This window comes from Rana temporaria, chromosome 2 (genome assembly GCF_905171775.1).
Source record: "Rana temporaria chromosome 2, aRanTem1.1, whole genome shotgun sequence".
Taxonomy (NCBI): domain Eukaryota; kingdom Metazoa; phylum Chordata; class Amphibia; order Anura; family Ranidae; genus Rana; species Rana temporaria.
This window is the reverse complement of record NC_053490.1, coordinates 190,779,730-190,802,514: the sequence shown is the minus strand read 5'-3', so window position 1 is coordinate 190,802,514 and position 22,785 is coordinate 190,779,730. Positions and strand designations below refer to the sequence as shown.

The window sequence follows — 22,785 nt, the reverse complement described above, 5'->3', positions numbered from 1 at the left end:
CAGAAAGAGTTGGTAAAAGGCATCTGGGAGGAATCTGAAGCCTTTTTTTCTGAAGGCGCTTGATCGAGGGGGACTACGAGTGCCACAGTAAGCACCTTTTGGTGCGAAACACTTCCAGATCTGACTTCAATCTGGTCATTGTTTATGCCCCTATTTCAAAATAAATGAAAACATCTCCGATTCAGAAAGCTCACCCTGGGACTTCTCTGATTTAACATGAAATTGGTTAAAAAGCAATGTATTATTATATCTGTTATCGAATCATTAAGATATGTAATTTTAAAGCGTATTACAGTTATATGGCAAAGATTAGACTTTTTCAAACAATGTTTTGAGCCGATTGCAAACTCATGACGGTCTATTACACCAAGGCTTGACAAATCCCAGGCGCCAGGTCGCCATGGCAACTAGAAATTGTCCTAGTGCCTGGGATTTTGTCAGCCCATTTACTGTTGTGGGGATGCACAATTTGTATTGCCCTATGCCCGGGACATGCAGTTTCAGGTAGGTCTTTTTTTCTACATTCACTTGTCAGGTGGAAACATTCCAGTGGTTTTGCTGCTGCCCAATTGCTTCCACACTAGTGGGTATGACGATCTGCACTGCATTACATTCAGTGGCGCACAGGGGAGTCTAAAAGACCCTTAATGTCTCATTAAAGAGATCCTGTCACCAAAAACCATCACATTGTGATAAGAAAAAAGTTAAATACAGTTTGTTTTTTTACTGTAAAAAATATACTCAAGCACAAAATCCCCACCCCACCCTCCAAAAAAAAAACGCTAAGGCCTCTCCAACCCCACCCATACAAATGTAAACGCACATTTGGGGTGCCTATGCATGAAGCCATTAATTGCGATACACATGTTACATATACCAGCGCACAAACTGGCTCCTAACTTTTTTAGCTGGCTCCTAGATTCAAAGCAAATTTCTCAAGCCCTGTATTACACATTGCACATCTTCACTTGTCGCTGTACTGACTTTCTGAATAAGCTTGATAGTTTGAAAAGTTCTTCTTTTCTATAGACTTGGTGGGATTGTTGTGCAATATCTCAGCACGCAAATTAGAGCTAAAATTTGGGCGATACTTTTTATAGCTCAGCCTAAATGACACCAGCATAAGCAGAGCTCTTAACTGCCACCAAAGCATTGGCATCACAGCTTGAAGTACCTGTAACTCTTGATAGCATCATGACTAAACAGTATGCATCCTAAGGACAACAATGTTCAGATGGTAATTTAATCAACATAGAAATGAGTTCTGCTTAATTGCAAATGAATTGGATTTTATATAGTTAATTTTCTAGCACAGCTGATTGCAACACTGATGAACTAGCACTCCAGACATGGCAGTGGTAATAATAATCCCATTCAATGTCACAAAAGATGCTCAGAGTCTGCTGCCCATAAAAAGCCATTTAGCCTGAACATCATCAACAGTCACTTGAGCTGCGGCAGATTCACAGACAGATGAAATGATGTACGAGCACAGACTAGGCACATATTCCCCATACCAATCTTTTCTATTATGACACAGCTTAAAGCATTTTCACTGAAGAAAACTATATTGATCTATAAACGTCAGCAAACTCTGCTTTGACAACATAAAATGGAATTATGTGTTGCTTCAAGGGAGGGTAAACGTTTCTTTTAGTTTCCTAGAAACAATTTAGATTTATGGCTTGGGGAAAAGGAGACAAGTTTTGTTTAGTGATTCTGGAGTTTGCGTTCAAATGCTTATAAAAAGGTCGATGACCTCAGAACTTTTCAGCATCGGGTAGCTGTGGTGAAAGGATGTTCTCAAGGAGAAGTCAGCACGAAATGTCAAACAAGCTTCGGCAACCGCATCTACATCAAACCATTTTCCCTCTATAACTGCGCTCCATGCTTTGCTCATAATTAAACAAGACTGAACTGCTATTATCATCTATTTCAGCTTATGACCGCTAAGAAGATGTGGAAAAGGCTTGTTTAAAAAAAAATGTATCAAATCACATCTTTAGAGATTTATACTTTTTGACTCTGGACATTGAGATCACCAAAGCTTGCCCAAGGCATTTGACCTCCGTTTTGTTTTTTAAAGTTCCCTGTACATTCATATTAGAGATGCTGCACCAATCCTGGAGAAAAAATACTTTGTCAGCCGGCACAGTCATATTTAGCCAATAGACTTGCCATTTGTTCACAAGGTTGTGTGCCAAGTTCTAAAGTCTACCAGGGTCATTCCAGTTCTTGTAAAAGCACACAGGGGGGCACACATGCCTAGTGCATTACTGAAGGTTTATTGTATAAAACAAAAAATATACAGCCAAATGGATACTCACAAAATAAATGTATACATGAGTCGTATGACACTCAGTCCACATTCACATTGGGCTGATTTGGAATGCGATTTGACATGTCAAATCGCATTCCAAATCAGAGCCCATTGCAGGCAATAGCACCTTCCAAATCGGTGCGATGCTGACTAATCGGCGCCGCACCGATTCCCAAAAGTAGTTTCTGCATTCATTTTGCCAACTTCAGGTGCGATTTCAATAGACATCTTTGCATGAACCTGCACAGATATCTGTCAAATGCCCCCCGAAGTCGGATTGAAATGCCAGTTGAAATCGTGTGAGTTCAGCTGAACTAGCACAATTTCAAACCCACCCTTAGTGTGAAACCAGTGTGGAAATAGCATAGCCAAGCACATTATTATGCTGTGCTGAAAAGCTAACACGTTTGGGCAACACACCCCCTTCTTCAGGGCTAAACCCATCAGCACAACAAATGCCATATATATGCCATTTACAGTTGATGACACCCACACAGCCTCAGACAAGGTCAAAGATGAACCACAATAATAATGGCCAGCACGGCATTATGGTGTGTTTGGCCATGCTATTCCCACACTGGATTGAGATTTTGTGTCATACAACACCTGTATGCATTTTTTTGTGAGCATCTATTTGGCTGTATGTTTTGTTTTTACAATAAACCTTTGGTAAAGCACTAGGCATGTGCGCCCTCCTGTGTGCTCTTTCACAGATGTCTAGTAGATTCCCCAATATGAGGAGGGCTGCATCGACGATGCATACTTGAAGGGCGTTATTCCATTGCTTTTGATGATCCACTGCACAAGTACACTCTAAGGCCCCATACTCACGAGCAAACATGTCTGCTGAAACTGGCCCGCAGGCCAGTTTCAGCAGACATGTTTGCTCGTGTGTGGGCGCGAGCGGGCCGAATTCCAGCAAACATTTGCCCGCCGGGCCTTTTCCCAGCGGGCAAATATTCCTGGACTTGTTTTAAAACAGCCCGCTGGAATTCAGCCCGCTCGGACATGTACGGTCGTCAGTACAGACCTACCGTACATGTCCAGGCGCCCGCCGTCCCTCGCATGCGTCGAATGACTTCGACGCATGCGTGGAAGCATTTTAAAGGCGGGCCGCCCACGTCGCCGCGTCATTGTCGCGGCGACACCGCGTCATCGACGCGGCGACACCGCGGACACGCCCCGCGTATTGTTTACGCGCGGACTTCTGTACGATGGTGTGTACAACCATCGTACAGAAGCCCTCTGGCAGACATGTATGGTGAAAACGGTCCGACGGACCGCTTTCACCATACATGTTTGTCCGTGTGTACCCGGCCTAAGTCTGAACTCTATGCACTGGAAGGGTTTATGTGCTTTGTGTAATTCCAGTTATTATTAAAAGTCTGCCATTAGGCCTCGTTCAGACAGGTTTACCTATTCATACAAGGGCCGCCTTTGCGCACACAGGTATTCTGTGCTTTCACATGCAGGCAGTCCCATTCATATCTATTGGGATGCATCAGTTGCACAGACACAGTGGCTGATCCCAATATGGCATCCATGCGAGTTTGTTTTTTCCTGAACGCAAACTGTCAGCGTTTGGGAGATGCGCACCTGCGTGGCTGTCATATTAGGACTAGTAACTGTGTATGTGCAGCCACTGAACAACAACAGACATGAATGGCTCTGCCTGCACGCAGGTGCATCAAAAAACTGTACATCCCGTGCAGGCAAAGACAGCCCTTTGCACAGGTGTATGGCTAGGAATGCTCATGTGAATTATTTCTTGCAAAGGCTAGTAAGAGTGAAGGCAGAACTTCTGATCACCATAGTTGATTCAAACCATTTAAAGAAAGTATTAAAACAACTGACAGCAGGGAACACATATTTTCAAAAGGAATAATCAGCAATGAAATCCTATATATTTTTCTCAACATGAGTTTCCACTAGACACTGGACTTCATATTAGCTGCAACTGCAAGAAAATGTGTTAACTAATTCTATTTATTGATTTCAACAGCTCCATAATTTAAATAATATCCTACGTTTAATTATATTATGGAGCTGCGCTTTAATTTTGTGGCAGACCTTTTTCTTTTGATGAGTACCTTAAAGTAAATCTAAAACATGTTTTTTTATTTAGCTTTGAATAGAGCAAGAACATTGTTTTTTTTATTATTTTATGTATTTGTCCTATTAGTGGGGGTTTCCCTTCACTTGCTGTCCTGGAGACACAACAGTAAGTGAAGAAAATTTCCTTCTTAAGCCTGGTACACAAAAGCCGCATATCGCCCAATATAGGTGGGTTCAACAGAAATTAGCTAGAATTCAGCCCGTGTGTACAGTAGCCTGTCTGGCTTCTGTTGAACAGGCATGCTGGAAAAACAGGCATGCTGGAAAAACAGGCATGCTGGAAAAACAGCAGCGAGCCAGTGGCTGCAAGCTCTGACTAGTGTGTTCTGGTGGGGGCAGTCCCCCTGTCAGAACACAATAACTCAACAAGGAGATCACTGCACCAGCATTGCAAAGTTAGTACAACAAGCTCCTCCGGGTTTTTTTTCCGTTCAGCCTCCTGTGTTATACAAAAACAACTTTCTGTGTGTACTGAGCTTTAGACAGTTGTCACTGCAATAAGTGTTCCCATTGTGTTCATGAATTTCCTTTCACTGTATGTCTGACTGAGAAAGAGGAAGGAAGAGAATGTTTTATTAATACATTATGGCTTAAGATACACTACACAATAAAGTCAGTCTCTCTCTCTCTCTCTCTCTCTCTCTCTCTCTCTCTCTCTCTCTCTCTCTCTCTCTCTCTCTCTCTCTCTCTCTCTCTCTCTCTCTCTCTCTCTCTCTCTCTCTCTCTCTCTCTCTCTCTCTATATATATATATATATATATATATATATATATATATAGAGAAAGGAGTTAGCTCGGTAGCGGGGGTGTGTGACCCCCTGGATGGGTTCACTACACGATACAGAGAAACAGCAGAAGACGGTTGAAAACAAAGAATTTGGTTTATTCTTCCATCTTGCTGGAAACAAGTGCAAGCATCCAAACAGCATAAACAAAATCAAACATAAAATAAACCCTGGCCACTTGGGGCGTCTACCTTCACCACACAGGAACCTATCTATGGAGTCTGGCACAGCCTATTGCTGAGCAGACACTGCTGGTCATACAGCCGAAAAACAAATAGTCTTTTTGATTTTTATCACACAGAAAAATCAACAGCACCTCACCTCTTCAGAAGTATTTCTGATCACTGCTCTCCTTCACTCAAAAAGCCTCAGGATGCAGCAATCAGTAGTAATCCTCTGGATTACTTATAGAGGCCTTAATTGCCTCCTTTTGAACAGCTCAAGTTTTCCAACGCCCTTAAACCTTTCTGGCTGCCGACACCCGATAATAATTGGTGTATTGTCTAAACAAGGCAGAAATGTATCTCCCGTCTGTGACAACACCCACAGATTTACCTGACTTCCTGTCACTATATATACACACACATACATACATACATATATACACACACACACACACTGTAAGTTATTATTTCAGATTTCCCTGCAAAAAATGATAACGGAATATCTGCATTTATTCTTATTTAACAGCAGAGATAGGTGCACAATACAATAAAAATAGACAATGGTTCTAATGGTTTGCTATTAATTTAAATATCAAACCAGATAATTGTATGGTTTACAACAATAAAAAAAAATATTGAGTGAATATTTGTAAAGTATTCATGTTAAACCTGGTTCTCATCACTCCTTATGTATTTTAATGCATTCTTTTTCTAAAACTGTTCGTTCACTGCTGACCAAAGTCTCCATTGTGCAAGTGAAACACAAAGTCACACCCTACACAGTTCACGTGTCCTTTTGCTTATCATGAGTTGCAAGTCTGATGATTATTATACTGCATCTGTTATTAAGATAACAATCTTTTTACAATATGCAAATTTTGCACTATCAGATTACGCAGCAATGTTTTATTATTAGTCATGTAAAGATACTAGACTCACCTCAGATAATAAAAAACTCAGCTATACCTTGAGATAAGTGTCTAGATATTATTTGAGACTTGTCAAAGAAAGGGTGCAAAAACGCTCTATAAACACTGAGCTCAAGACAGAACATGGTTGGGTGTTTACAGATTCACCATACAATGGGGGAAATAATTATTGGATCCTCTGCAGAGTTTGTAAGTTTGCCCGTTTTATCAGAGGTGTATTTTAAATGATAGAGACAGAAAATAAACCAACAAACCACAAAAAAACGCTTGATACAAATGTTATAAATTGAGTTTCAGTTCAGTGAGTAAAATAAGTATTTGATTCTCAAGCACAACACGACTTACTTGGTGGAGAAGCCCTTGTTGGCAAGCACACAGGTAAGACGTTTCTTGTAGTTAGTGACCAGGTTTGCATACACCTTAGGAGGGATTTTGGTCCACTCATCTTTACAGATCTTCTCTAAATCCTTAAGGTTTATTGGCTGTCGCTTGGAAACTCGAAGTTTCAGCTCCCTTCATAAATTTTCAATAGGACTAAGGGCCACTCCATGACATTAATGTGCTTCTTCTTGAGCCATTCCTTTGTTGCCTTGGCGATTATGTTTTGGGTCATTGTCATGCTGAAAGACCCATCCACGACCCATCTTCAGTGTTCTAAATGAGGGAAGAAGATTCTCATCCAAGATTTTACAATACATGTCCATTGGTCCCTCAATGTGGCAAAGTTGGCCTGTACCTTTAGCAGGGAAATCGCATAATGTTTTCACCTCCGTGTTTGACTGTAGGGATGGTGCTCTTAGCGTCATAGTCAGCATTTTTCTTCCTCCAAACACAGCAAGTCCAGGTAATGCCAAAGAGCTTAATCTTAATCTCATGTGACCATAGTACTTTCTCCCAATACTTCTCTGAATCATTTAGATGTTCATTGACAGACTTCAGATGGGCTTGCACATGTGCCTTCTTGAGGAGGGGGACCTTGAGGGCTCTGCAGGATTTCAATCTATGCCAGGGTATTGTGTTACCAATGGTTTGTTTGGTGACTGTGGTCCCAACTACCTTGAGATCATTCACAAGCTCTTTCTGTGTAGTTCTGGGCTGATCACTCACTTTTCTTATGAACATCCTTACCCCATGAGGCAATATATTGCATGGAGCTTCAGACCAAGGGTGATTGATGGTTATTTAGTATTTCTTCCATTTGCAAATAATCGCTGTCTCCTTCTCACCAAGCTTTTTTCTGATGGCCTTGTAGCCCATTCCAGCCTTGTGCAGGTCTACAATCTAGTCCCTGATGTCATTTGACAGCTCTTTGGTATTGCCCATGATGGTGGGTTTGAATAGAAGAAAGATTCTGTGGACAGGTGTCTATTATACACATAACGAGTTGTCATTAGGTGCACCTTCTTTAAATTTACAGGACTAATTTGTGTACCACATGAGCACATACTGTAGCCAGCCTGTGGGAGCCAGAATTATTGTTGCTTAGTAGGGGATCAAATACTTATTTTACTCACTGAACTGCAACTCAATCTTTTAACATTTGTATCATGTTTTTTTTCTGGATTTATGATTGATATTCTGTCTCTATCAATTAAAATACACAGATGATAAAAATTAAAGACCCTTCATTTCTTTGTAAGTGTGCAAACTTATAAAATATGCAGGGGATCAAATAATTATTTTCCCCACTGTATATACTAAAATTCCCTTTGCAAATTGAACAGCCTCTACACCTTTTGCAAATCACCCCAACTAAAAAGGAACTTTTAAACCGGAACCTTAATGAACATATGGCTATAATGCCACAAATTTGTTTTCCCTACCTGTTAACTCTCTGTGTGCTTATGCAATCATCTTTTGAGAATGAAAACCAATCTTTAAGGCTGGACATCAATACTTCTCATAAGCATTCATAGTTTGCCAATGAAAAAAGATTAATAGACTGTATTTATGAAAACAGGGAAAGGTAAAAGTGCAATAGCATTCTTCTTCTAGCAGGCTTGAGAATGAGCACTAACATCTAAGGTTATTGGAAGCAGACACATACTGTATATTAGGGTTGTCCCGATACCACTTTTTTGAGAGTACCAATACTTTTTTCAATTACTCGCGAATACCAATTTCCGATACTTTTTTTTAATGTCATGGGACAGTGGCAGTATTTGTATTTATTTGTTTACAATTTATTTATTTTTACAGTGATTTCCTTCTTTTTTTTTTTTTTTTTTTTAGGGGGGGGGGGGAGTGGATTGTCAGTGTGTTTTTTTTATTTACATTTTTATTATTTTTAATCTGCCCTTTAAGATAGAGAAAGGGATTAGGGATACAGATTCCCCAGTCCCTTTCGCTGCAGCCTCATCTAAAATGAATGGAGAGAAGCTCCTCTCCATTCATAAACTGAAGCATCGTAAACACAGGTTACGATGCTCAGTTATGTGAATGGACAGAGTCAGTGATCACTGACTGTTCATTCAGAAAAGGTAGGAGCCAGGTTTAGCGGGTCCTAACTTCGCTCTCCATCCTGAATTGAGGGGGAGAGCAGCACGGAGAGGGGAAGACAGCACGGAGGGGAGAAGACAGCACAGAGGGGAGAAGACAGCACAGAGCATGGAGGGGGGAAGACAGCACGGAGCACGGAGGGGGAAAGACAGCACGGAGCACGGAGGGGGAAAGACAGCACAAAGGGGGAAAGACAGCACGGAGGGGGGAAGGCAGCATGAAGGATGGAGGGGGGAAAACAGCACGGAGGACGGAGGGGCGAAGACAGCATGGTGGGGGACAGTCAGCGGTGATCGGTGCGACTTTGGGGGGAGTTACAAGCACCGATCACTGCTGTATAACTTTAACCAAAACAGCTAAAAAGGGGGCAGATCAGTGCTTGCAACTCCTCTACCGCACCGATCACCCTGACTGCCCAGGTATCGGTACCAATACCGATACTAGTATCGGTATCGGGACATCCCTACTGTATATAAATATATGCATCAAATGCCAATTGGGGTTTGTGACCGACCATCAAGTTGGAAGCAGAGTTCTGAGAAAGCTCCATAGCTGCTCGCCACATCCATCCAGTGATCCAGGGAATCGACTGCTGCTGTGCCTCCCTGCATTGTGCTATCCTCCCCTACCATCATTATGGTGAAGATTTGGCTGAGAGACTGGCTAAATTTATCAGGGAAAAAAGCTTAATAGCAGTTTTCAACCCCATCCTCACCTGGGACACAACAGATTCTGGATTTAGGGGAGACTGAAGGTAATTGTATCTGACATGCACCCACAGACACGGCTGTTGAGCCCTCCTTTTAACAAATTATTGGGGCCATAAAACATTGTCAGTCATCGCTGACACAGCAGATTGAAAAAGTATGGGTGGAAATGCAATTTACACAAAGTCAGGAGGAGAGTTCAGGAGGCAGAACAAAGAATTAGCACTCTGGAGGACTCTGTTCAGCTCTTGACTGCAGACCTCATTACTTCCAAACAAGACATTACAGCCTATGTTGATACATGAAGTGATTTTAGAGACTGGTAATAGTGAAGATAAGATTTGTCTACTGGAATTTTCAGGGTGTGCAGAGGAGAGGAATACTGGGTTATTTTTAAAAAAATTGTTAAGCGATATCATGGGTGAGCAATCTTTCTGTAAACTCTTTGCAGCTACAGCCATGATCCTGGCACAATTTTTTTAGCTTGTAAAGGTGATCGGAGTGGTTATGCAGCCATTCAATCACTTTTATAGGCAGCAGACCCTCCTCCTGCCACTGTTACTGGGCTCTTCAATCCGATCAGGGAGCCCGGTACCGATGCAACTGGTCAGATCGTATTCACCATACAAAGTGGAAAGAATGGAAGTACTTTTTCCACTTCTGTGACATCAGAACCCGGGAGCATCAAAATTTGCCCGGTTTTGAAGTGATTAAAAGAAGAGGGCATGCCCAGACTGGCCATAGGGCACACTGGGCTTTTACCCGATGGCCCGGGGCCATTGGGCCACATGTCCTTACAAGAGAGCTCTAGAGGGTGAGGGTGAGTCTGGGCTTAGTGGAGGCCATTCAGTGCTTCGCCAAGCCACAGACCATCGAGCAGCCGCTGAAGGTGATGGGAGTAGGGGCCGGCGGACTGTTTGTATCCCTCATTGGCATGTGTATGTTCGGGGACAGCACCGAGGCCGGCCAAGGGCACTCGCACAGAGGTGGAGGCAGTGGACGCAGGCATGTGCAGAAACACAGTCGGGGAGATATCAGCCAGAGAGAGGGCTACCCTGGACCAGGAGGAGACCAACAATCTGTGAGAACTAGGCCAACGGGCCATTTGTTGAGGTGGTGCTAGGGAAGCATGGTGAGGATCACCCCAAGTGTCAGAGCAACATGCCCTTTATACATAATGGCTTCTCGTATAAAATGTGCTGATGTGGGTATTTTCTCTTCAGATAAGCAACTGAATTGACACATCAGCTATTGGCACTTTTGACACCAAGTGGCATTTTTGTGTTTAATAAAAACCTTTTTGTGAATCTGCCCTTCCCTAACTGTATAGGAAGAAGTTAGTTTGAGCTTAATAACCGAGATGGCTTAACTTTCTTTCTAGAGCTCCTTTTTTTGGGTTTAGTGACCGTGTCCGATGCTGGCCATGCACACAGAAAGTTCAAGCACGCTTTGATTGTCAAATAGTAATAATGCCAACTTACCATTTTGGGTTTGCGTTATAGCACCCCATACTGCTTTTATTTGTACTGTTCACGTGATCCTACTTTTATATACTTTTTGTATACTATTTAAAATAAAACCTGTTACGGTTTGTTTTGACCTGCACCATCCGGAGCATCTTTTTTCTTTTCCATTTTTTTCATTTTTGCCCTACGAGCCCACTGGGGCTTTTCATTTATGTCCTGCTATTGAAGTTACGTCCGCCCAGTTCCTGTGATCGGTGATACTTATCTCATCTGACGTGTCCAGCCATCGCCGTCTTAGGAGTTCTTCTACGTAGAGATTCAGGTCCGCTGAGACTACCACGATCACGAGACTTACTGTCCTAAAAAAACAGCTAAGTCCACACCCTCTGGTAAGAGTACCCTACCATATTTACCTCTTCTATGTGATGCCTTGATGATCCCTTCAGACAACTATATACTCAACAATCATGTCAATGTTTTCATTCATCACCTTTCCTATGGAATTTTAATTGTACACTGAACTGTGTGATCCATTCACCAACCCAGTGTCACATTTATTGTGATATAGGGTCCTTACACAGACTTTGTATATATTTTGTTTATATTCACTTTTCTGCCTTTCTAACCATTGTGCACATTATTTAGCGCTGCACTATTGTTCTACTATTTTCTCCACTTTGTTTGTTTGTGTGCTAGCTGCTTTGTTTCACATATATGTTTGGTTTAGTGCAGTGTTTTCCCCTTTTTTCACAATGCCAACTTACCACTAACCTTTTTGTTTAACTGGCAAACTTTGACAGAATTTACAAAGTAAACTTGAAATGCAACTATTAAGACCAATAGAATCTGATAGGAAATGCCTGGATTTCCTGCTGCATTTAAAGTATAAGTTCACCTTTGGGAGCATGTTACACCTGACCTTATACACATATTTAAGGTGTAACATGCTCCAACAATCTTCCAACCCCCCCCTCTCCCTTCCTTCCTGTTCCTCCCCTGTGACAGCGGGTAGGGGTTCTTCTTGCACCCGCTGTCACAATTTAAAAAAAGTGTAGCTATGCAGGGCTCAGCCCACACCGCCGTGTCATTCAGTCACAGCAGTAGGCTTTAAATCCTCAATGAACTCTAAAGGGTGCTGGTGGGCGCTCTTGTAGTTCATTGAGCTTCTTGCTCTTCAGGAACTGTCTGCCCATCATTCCCGTATATGGATTTATTTACATAATTCCAAATTATTGATGAATTACAGTGACTGCAGCAGGCTAAATATAACTAAAAGTCATTGTAAAAACCGATAGTTGTCATTATTTGTAATTAGTTTTTGTTTTTTAATGGGTTGCTCATTCTAAAATGCCCAGGCCTATTATTTGTCCCAGTCAGGGCCTGGAAGAGGGGATTCTACACCATAGTAAACATCAGTTTACAAAATTATGTTATTTTTTTCTAAAAATTTTACATTTTCTCAGTTTAAACATTTAGATGTGTAGAAAAGGAAGAAACTAGCTGCACACTGGTCCTGTTTTGCCTGTCTGGCATGCAACAATAGAGACTTCTTTCAAGCAAACATCTCTTTCCAGCGTGCAGACATTTTCTTACTTTTCTTCACATTCTAGCAATGGTGGTGAGCGGGGACGAGCACCTAGTGAGATATTGCACCTCAATGGCCTGAGCGGTGTACTCCTTTTAATTTGGACTTTTAAACTTTTTGATGTTTCTATTTTCCATTGTGAATTAAATGTGGGTTTATGAAATTTGCAAATCATTCCATATTGTTTTTATGTAGATTTTACACATTTCCCCAACTTTTTTCAAATTGGGGGGTATATGACAGAGATAAATATCAAACATTTGGACTATGCCCTCCCACCCAGGAAAAAAAATATTTTCAAGTATATGTGCGATAGGTATGCTGCTGTAGGCCAATTTGACTCCTCACTACCACCCTTCAAATTTTCCATTAGAAGGTACCGTAATCTATTTTTGCCTAATCATACAAAACTTGTCAACTATTACTACTCTATACTTATGCAGACGCAAGATTCTAGACTTCCAAAAGTTGTGGAACAGCAGTACGGAGACATTGCTGACCTTGATGAACACAGCTGGAGGAAGTTTTAAAAAATCCTATTTTTTTTTACTGTCTTAGGGAGATAGACATTTACAACTTAGGTACTTTCATATAATGTACTTCTCACCAATGAGACTATTCAAAATGGGTAAATGATCCATGCCTATTTGTCACAAATGTCAAGGAATGGAGTGTGATTTGTTGCATATGATATGAAGCTGTCGTGAAATTAGACCTGTTTGTAATGGAGATCATGTTTTATAACCTCTGCACCTCTGCATCCCTAACGTCTGCAACTCCAAACAATGTTTGTTGGGTTTTCTGGGAAAAATTAGTATGAGCTCTGTCAAAAAAGCAATTTATCTGTTTACTTTATGCCAAAAAAATGTAGTCATTGGACAAATACAAATGTTATATAACTTTCCGATTGGAAGAGGATCAAGTCCTACCACTCTACAGACTGATTAATGACGCCAAAGGCTGCCTTGCTAAATGTGGAAAAAAATATGGGCAGAATGAGTAGCTATCACTGACATCTGTGAAACTCCATAATCTTCTCCTTTTCTATTGTCAGGAAGGCCATTTTATCAGGCCTGGTATATCCTTTATTTAGCAATTAGCAAATTTAAACACCACATTTAACACAAATAATATTTCGAGATTTCTCATTGAAAGATATAGTCCTGGAGGTGAATTAACTCAAATCAAAGTTTAAGGCTGGGTTCACACTGTGTGTGGCCTCAGGGCAAAGCAGGGGATCGGTGCATCCCTGTTCACTGTTTCAGGTCTGAATTTTAGGCTGAATTTAAACCTGAAACTAAGCCAGACACACAGGACTCTTCTGCTGTGCGCTCTGAGGCTGCCCCGGAGATGTGTGAACCGGCTCTATTGAGAGCCGATCACACTCTCCTGTCATCCAATTCGCAATAGTGTGAACCCAGCCTTAGAAAAACATGTTCTAAGGGACTATGTAGCCTGCCACTGTAGATCCCTTCTTATAAAAATGATGGTTGCCTTGCTATAATGTTTACCTCACTGACCAAGGACAAGGGGTTCTGACTTTTATTTGATTTAATGGACAACTATATCGTTGGTACAGTTGTACTTTACTTACTATGCTCCACCTTCAAAAATGCTTCATTCTGGATTTTCGTGTGAGACCCTGCCCAGTATCACAGGTTTTCCCACACAATCATCCCCACCCACTCCTCCTCTACTTGCATGCTGCAGTCCAATTTTTTGCTATGGGAAAGCAGGACCCATTCTGGCCTCCACCAGTCCAGTAGAGTACAACTTATGTATTGGAATAAATGGGAGGATGTTTTCACATAATAAATTAATAATAACTAATAAAATATATAATAACATAATAAATGCATAATAACTGCACTTTAGCCTTGTAAGAGCTTTCAGTTTTAGACTGTAATCACGAATCACTTTTTACATAGTTGATAAATAAGGCTGAAAGTATGTCCGTGTAACACTCTGACTGCACAGGTAAGGTTATTTGGTACATATACTATACATAATAAGCTGTGCTTTTCAATAAAAAATCAGCTGACTGGTTATTGGGAAAACAGTCACACCAAAGGAAAATTACACAAAACAATGAAGCAACATTTATATTATGTGAAGTATGTGTTTAAATAAAAAGAACTGAGGTTTACAGCGCTGAGAATGGGTATTAATATATATATATATATATATATATATATATATATATATATATATATATATATTTATAATTATATATACATGCTCATTTTAACAAAAGATAAACAACAAATATAGAGCATTTGTTCCCTATGACCATTATTTTGTGTGATTACTGAGTTTGTAGCTATGGAAAAGAGTTATGTCGGCAGCTGCTGATGTGGGTTTGCCTTGCCCTGTATATGGTTGATTTATGTGATTATGTTCTCTCTGTTTTGTACTATTCACGGAGATGATCTTATTGCTCTTCTTTTTCAATTTAAATAAATAAATATCTTTATGGGGAAAAAAAAAATGATGGAAAGAAAAGAGATTCCTAGTTCTTATGTTGTGTATTGCAAGTGTCAACATTGACAATATTCCAGTTCCAGTTCTATGTTTAACAACCTACCTGAGGCTAGGTTCACACTATTCCAGGTTGTTGCGGGTGCAGGAATTTCACCGGCTCCCGCACCCACGAGCACCTGCAGCCAAAATGTGCTGCTCTTTAAAAACGCACAGGGACAGTGCATTTGCAGGTGTGGGAACCGGAGGGAAATCATGCGACTGTGGTTTCAAGATGCTGCAGGGTTAGGTTTAATTTTGGCTGTTCCTGCCTAAAATGCATCTACTCAAATTAATGGGCTGCCTTGCCTGTGCATACGTGTCCTGCAACGCTGCAATACTGTGAACCCAGCTATAAGCCTTAAAACGGTGTATTTTGTAATAAAAACACTTTTCAAAAATAATTCCAAGCTTTACAGTTAGATATAAGCAGCAATAGTCACCTACCTTAAAGAAGTCAAAAAAAGATATAGGTTGTACAATAGGGCCATAGAGGCTCTCGTCATGTTTGAAGAAAAAAAAGTGTGTGAAAGCAGCATCTATTAGGTCCGGATGTTTTCTGCTCATCTTCACCAGCTCCAGCCTCTCTTTACAACTGTCTCGACCTCTCCAAAAAGCTGTATTGTTTTTCTCCTCCCATTTTGGGCCAGTGTTTCCCTGGACAGAAGTCATGTCTAGGCTCACCCTGTGCAAAATAAAACCATTCATGAATGAAATGTCCAACAACACAACAAAGAATTGAGTCAGTGCAGCCCAGAAGTGACAAACAATTAAAATTTGCAAGCTGAACACCAAGGGTAATTTCACAAAGCCCCACAAGGCAATACTATAAAACAAAAACAAAAAAATACATACGACAGTATCAGCATATTATTTTTAAAACAGTCCAAAGCGCAATAGGAATATGTCCTTGAATGATAGTATATTCCCTGTGATGAAATTTCAGATGCACCAATAACTTAGGTGAATGAGCCCACCACTAGCATGCTAAGAAACATGTCCGCTGGAACCATGTCCGTCGGACATGTTCGGTCGTCTGTACAGACGCACCGGACATGTCCGATCGGCCGCCGTCCCTCGCATGCGTCGAAGTGATTCGACGCATGCGTGGAAGCATTGACCTTCCAGGGTCGCGCATGTCGCCGCGTCAGCGTCGCGGCGACGGCGCGACCACGTCACCGCGCTGTCTGTCCGCGCGGATTTCTGTCTGATGGTGTGTACAACCATCAGACAGAAATCTCCGGGCGGACATGTCCGCTGAAAACGGTCCAGTGGACCGATTTCAGCGGACAGTCCGCTCGTCTGTATGGGGCCTTAGTCTCCTAGCTATCAGAATACATGATTTTAGGGCATTAAGAAAACATCCTCCAAACTCCCCTGCTACTAAACTGTTAAAAATGTCCATGTGTACATGTGTAGGGGAGTTCTCGGGCAGAAAAAAAACGACTAAACTCACAAAAATTGGAGTTTAACAGTAGCTGTGTGCATGGGGCCTTTAGGTGAGTTTAAGAGAGTTTGGAGTTTGTTTATTTCATTGGCCAGAATGTTAATTTAATCTGGCCATTGAAATAAATAAATGCTGAAGGCCTAAGTGTGCCTACTGCTTATGCGCGTTTATGAGCGTTCATCATTTCAGTGTATTTTGTGGTCAGAATTCCCTCTCCTGAACACGATTTTAGGGTGTTTAGAAAACAGCATATAAACTCCCCTGCTGATAAAATGCTAGAAACGTCCATGTGTGCATGGATACATAGGATAACATAGAGGGTAGTTTAAGGGCAGAATAAAAATGGCCAAACTCACAAAAATGTGAGTTTAACAGCAGCAGTGTGCATGAGGCCAACATTTTTAAAACGCTGATTTTCTCCTGTCAGGATAAACAATATTTACAAGAAACCAGTATGCATGAAAATGACAACAACTTTTCACTTTTACGTGTTTCCTTTGATCACTTTGCCTTTTATTGACAAAAAAAGAAAGCCATTTGCCTACTGAGATCAACAGCAAAAGCTGATATTTACACACAGAAGTAAATAACTTAAAATCTAAAGTTTTAAAAGGGTGAACTAAGCCTCAAAGCAGACAAAGTAAGTGTACATAAACTTAATCAGTAAAATATCAAGCTACATGTTCATGGACTTTCAATATTTTTTTATGTGCAGCTTTCATTATATTATTACCTGCTAATCTTACAATGAAGGTCCTTGCTCAAGCACTTTCTGTTACAGATTAATGATACTCTGTCCCTGTCTTCCAATTGTTCTTTTGGGTCATCACCCTACCACCAGGGACATGCAGTCAGGAGAGGGAGGTGCGGCAGGGCATTAACTGCCATGAACATTAAAACAAAGAGCTTTTAGGGTCATAGCTCCGCAACCTGGAGTCACAGAAAAAAGTTTTTGGGGCTCCTAGGACCTATGGTTTTAGAGATACAGGGCTCCTTGTGCAGCCTATCAGAAGCTACATACAGAGTGGCCAGGTTAAATACAAGCTGGCACACTCTGTTTGCAGCAGACTGAGAGGATGAGCTCACAGTGCCTCTCACTTCTTGTCAGAGGCACTGAGCTCAATGAACAGCTTGGTGTCTTGGACCAATAGTAAAGTACCATTGGACCCAGCTGTCCAATAAAAATGCTGCAGTGGAGGCACGCCTCTCACTGCAGTATCATAGAAGGGGCATGTGTCTAAAAGACAAATACTCCCTTCCAGGCCATGTAGAGTACATTTATGTTAAGTGCAGTAACCCACAGCAACCATAGTTCACTATTTTCAAGTCATACTAGAGAATGCCCCCATAGAGAAAGACAGCAGTGAGGCTGTAATGGTGGTTAAGGGCTACATCATTGACCCACATGTACTAGGTACAGGAATACATGTTACCGCTTTGCTGCAGTTGCCTGCTGGGACTTCCAGTTGCATGAAATCTGTTTCAACATACAAGTCTTTAGCGAGAACTGTGGTCTGCTGCTACGATGTCATGTAGCTAAGTCACCCCCCCCCCCCCCGCCCAAAACCCATAATTGGACAGTGAAGAAGCAACAGCAGATTAATGAGATCATCCAGTTGCTCTTTTTCCCAGTCACCATATTTCTTTTCACTCTCTTTGCATGAACAACACATGACTGACACCTTGTGTTGCCCCCCTCCTTTCCATGTCTGTTCTACTGTAAAGAAAATTGCCACACGCTGATACCAACTATAAAACAAATACACAAGTTGCATTTAAAATTACATTTATGTAATTTTTTTTTAATACTAAAGTGCATTTTTTTAAATCTGCCTGGAATTTGGTTTTGAGATTAGTTAGAAGAACACATGAAAAGAAGCCTAGATCTCCACCTGCTGTCTAGAACAGGGAATTACAAAATGTTCATGAGACAAATTTCATAATTATCTAACTCAAACAATCAAAAATAATATATGACTATGGCAGTCAGATATTTCCTGGATCAACAATCTCTGGTGTTTTTACCTAAATGTTAATATCCAGTTATAATTTGTGCATTTGTATCCAGCTGTTAAACACAATCTACTTAGGGCCAGATTGTCTTCACTAGAGCCTAGGCACCCAGCCTTTATAGCTCGAAGTAACACCTCTCTGCCAGGATAACTTAATTTACGCAAAACATTTGTTATTATTGTTTCTGGCTGAGCTTAGAACATTGGGACAATGTGTAAATGAGATTACAGAATATGATTGTATTTCTACTGACGATGGTAAAAAAAAAATGTGTTCTTTTTGTCATCATTCTGATTCTGCTGATTCTGCTGCCTCTAGGTAAAGGCCTAATGTTAATAATAGTACATTTTAATAATAAAAGTAATAGCAATAATAATAGCAAATTTTGCCCGTGCTTTAAAGAGGAAGTAAACTTTCTTTGCAGACATTTACCTATAGGTAAGCCTAGAATAAGGCTTACCTATAGGTAGTGTAAATATTGCCTAAAACGTGTACCGTTTAGGAGATGTTTATATTACATGCAGCCAGTGACATCACTGGTGCATGCGCTCTGGAGGAATGTCCGAGCCCTGTACCATGCGTGGGAGTGACGTCCTTGTTGCTCCAGCCACTCACAGCGCCAGAGCCCGCGAACCCAGAAGAAACTCTGGGGAAAATGTCAGCTGCCTCAGCAGTGTGCCGGCGCCGCCCGAAGGCTTCATTTCAAGGTAAGTATTTCATAATGAGCTCATTATGCCTTTGTCTTACAGTTTTTTTTTTTATGAGTTTAAACTTCTTTAACTGCTTGCCGACCGCCCACCGCCGTTTTACGTCGGCAAGTCGGCTCCCCTGCGGGAGAGCACGTAATATAACGTCGGTTCTCGCGCAGGCCACTAGGCGATTTTTTTTAATGAAAAATATGTAGAAGAATACGTATCGACCTAAACTGAGGAAAAAATATGTTTTTTTTTATATATTTTTGGGGGATATTTATTTATTTTAGCAAAAAGTTAAAAATATTCATTTTTTTCAAAATTGTTGCTCTATTTTTGTTTATAGCGCAAAAACTAAAAACCGCAGAGGTGATCAAATACCCCCAAAAGTAAGCTTTATTTGTGGGGGAAAAAGGACGCCAATTTTATTTGGGAGCCATGTCGCACGACCGCGCAATTGTCAGTTAAAGCGACGCAGTGCCGAATCGCAAAAAGTGCTCTGGTCTTTGGGCAGCAATATGGTCTGGGGGTTAAGTGGTTAAATTTGGTGTGAAAAATTCCTACATACACCCCACAAAGTTAAACTTTAAAAATAGAATTGAGATAAAATTTACAGAATGTCCAATTTTGGTTTATTCTGGGTATTCATTCTCTCACTAATTGAATTAAAATTGGTAGAGGTCATAAAAACAATTCATCAATAAAGATAGTTTACAGATCCAACACATAGGAAAAAAAAAAACTTCAGATTACCGCCCCATAGTCTCCAGTATAGAATCGGTCAGGTCATAAGTGGGCATTACAATGTCCTTTGTTTCTGTGGATCCACACCAAGAAAAGATGGGGTGAATGGGCTGAACCTTCCTTTTCTCCAGTGGCCAATCCCCTAAATTTACAAAGAATTCCACATCTGGAACTTTCACCTGTAGAATAATATAGAATTAGTAGAATTGTATTACTTTATTACGTTTGTTCTTTTTAATAACAAAAAATAAATAAAATCTTACATGTATATACACTGAGAAAAATTATAAACGCAACACTTTTGTGTTTGCCCCTATTTATCATGAGCTACGACTTTTTCTATGTACACAAAATACTTTTTTCTCTCAAATATTGTTCACAAATCTGTCTAAGCCCAGGTTGACACTGGGTACGATTTGGTACGATTTGAGATGCGATTTCACATGTCAAATTGCATCTCAAATCGGCGGCATTTGCCGGCAATTGTCGGCAATGGCACCGTCCTAATCGGTGCGACGCCGCAGATGCAGGGCTGCAGCGATTTCAAAAAGTAGTTCCTGTACTACTTTCTGCGATTTCGGGCCGCGATTTACATTGAACCCTGCACAGATGTCTCTTAAATCGTGGCCGAAATCGCGGCAAAACCGCAGCTGAATTTTGAATTCGCAGCAGTGTGAACCTAGCCTTAATCTGTGTTAGTGAGCACTTCTCCTTTGCCGAGATATTCCATCCATCTCTCAGGTGTGGCATATCAAGATGCTGATTAGACAGCATGATTATTGCACAGGTGTGTCTTAGGCTGACCACAATAAAAGGCCACTCTAAAATGTGCAGTTTTATCACATAGCACAGTGCCACAGATGTCGCAACCCTTGAGGGAGAGTGCAATTGGCATGCTGACTGCAGGAATGTACACCAGAGCTTTTTCTTTTGTATTGAATGTTCACTTCCCTACCATAAGCCGTCTCCAAAGGCATTTCAGAGAATTTGCCAGCACATCCAACGGCCTCACAAACGCAAACCATGTGTAACCACACCAGCCCAGGACCTCCACATCCAGCATCTTCACCCGTACAGTTGCTGCAACAATCAGTTTGCTTAACCAACGAATTTCTGCACAGACTGTCAGAAACCATCTCAGGGAAGCTCATCTGCATGCTCATTGTCCTCATCGAGGTCTTGGCCTGACTGCAGTTCGTCGTCATAACCAACTTGAGTGGGCAAATGCTCACATTCAATGGCGTCTGGCACTTTGGAGAAGTATTCACTTTACGGATGAATTCCGGTTTTCACTGTACAGGGCAGATGAAAGACAGCGTGTATGGCGTTAAGGGGGAATTGGAAATTTGGAAATTAGAGCAGAGACTGTGAGCTAGGCTTTCTGGTCCACATCAGTGCTTGACCTCACAAATGTGCTTCTGGAAGAATTGTCAAACATTTCCATAGACATACTCCTAAACCTTGTGGACAGCCTTCCCAGAAGAGTTGAGGTTGTTATACCTGCAAAGGGGGGGCCCATAATTTTGGTAACATAGTGTGTGTGTGATATTATAGAGAGAGAGAGAGAGAGAGAGAGAGAGAGAGAGAGAGAGAGAGAGAGGAGTTTACAGTAGAACCTGGGTACATTTTACGAGTACAAAGTGTGCATTTATGTATTATTTGCAAACTGCTACAAATGCTTATGTAATAATTTGCCACAAACAGATTTTTTTTTGCACATTTTTGTTTTTCCAGCAAACACACAGTCCAAGAGACAGGCATAGCATCTAGGAGTTTGTACATCTTGGCATTTTCCAAAAAGGAGCAATTACACATGCAGTGGATAGCCACAGAAATCGCAGTTAAGTACACGGAAATGCGAGTCAGATACTAACAAAAAGGTTTCTAAACTTCTAGCTCGTCTGTGGCCAAACTAGAGTCTCTCTGGCAGTATTGCTTAATTTTCTAGTCTAAGAAACAGAAATTAAGCTACATACATATTTTGCTTGGAATGGTATATACTGACATCTACTGGATCTTTTGCATAAGACTGAAATCCAGAATTAAATAAGATAACTGAAAAAAAAAACTGTTTAAAGAAAAACATGATATAAGTGCCATTGGTTTCTTGTCGGTAAGGCCGATCCTATGGCTTTAATAAGTCCTGGGCCAGCGGCTTAGAAATAATATATGGGATCAGCAGCATTTTTATATGGAGGCTACCAATGGTACAGTTGCTCATATATTATTTCTTTTATCAGTTTTATTTTTCTAGGTAATGCCCAACTAATATTTAGAAATCTAGTTGCTTTTCTAAATTTTTGGTCATTAGAGAGTTTTTTGTTGAGTAGTCTAGGTACAATACTGAATTTTCACAACTTTTTATTATACCTGCAAAATATGTTCCGATTTATTTAAAAAAAAATCTCCTCAAAAACACACGATAAGCAAAGCGCCATTTTGTTAATATTCCTAGATATAACAAAAGCTGAACAACATGCTAGTTATTTTTTTCACAAAAAATGTAAATAAATAATAAAAAAAGGATGCAATTTTTAACTACCTAATTCTTTCAGTATAATGTTAAGAATATGTAATGTGTGATAAATTGTACATTCACATCGGTCCCCATAAGTGCTGAAAACACTCACTAGAAGATAAAATTCATCTGATATTAATTATTTTGAACATTGCATCCTGCATTAGAAATCCACAAAGTGACATTGGGCTTTTTGCAGATTTTATTATTTACAATTATTTTTATAAAATCTCTTATTTTAAATCTTTGTAAATTGGCCCCACAATGTGTACACCATTCTCCTGAC

At 40.7% G+C, this 22,785-nt stretch overlaps 1 protein-coding gene across 1 annotated transcript in view; it reads right to left on the bottom strand.

Moving 5' to 3' along the window:
- POGLUT2 (protein O-glucosyltransferase 2) overlaps positions 1-22,785 on the bottom strand; it is an 82,094-nt gene that overhangs the window by 30,559 nt on the left and 28,750 nt on the right. The window contains exons 5-6 of the mRNA XM_040336184.1: positions 19,991-20,160; positions 15,533-15,770 (exon numbers count right to left, since the gene is read on the bottom strand). Of these exons, the coding sequence (XP_040192118.1) occupies positions 15,533-15,770; positions 19,991-20,160 (408 nt within the window). The remainder of the gene's footprint in view (positions 1-15,532; positions 15,771-19,990; positions 20,161-22,785) is intronic.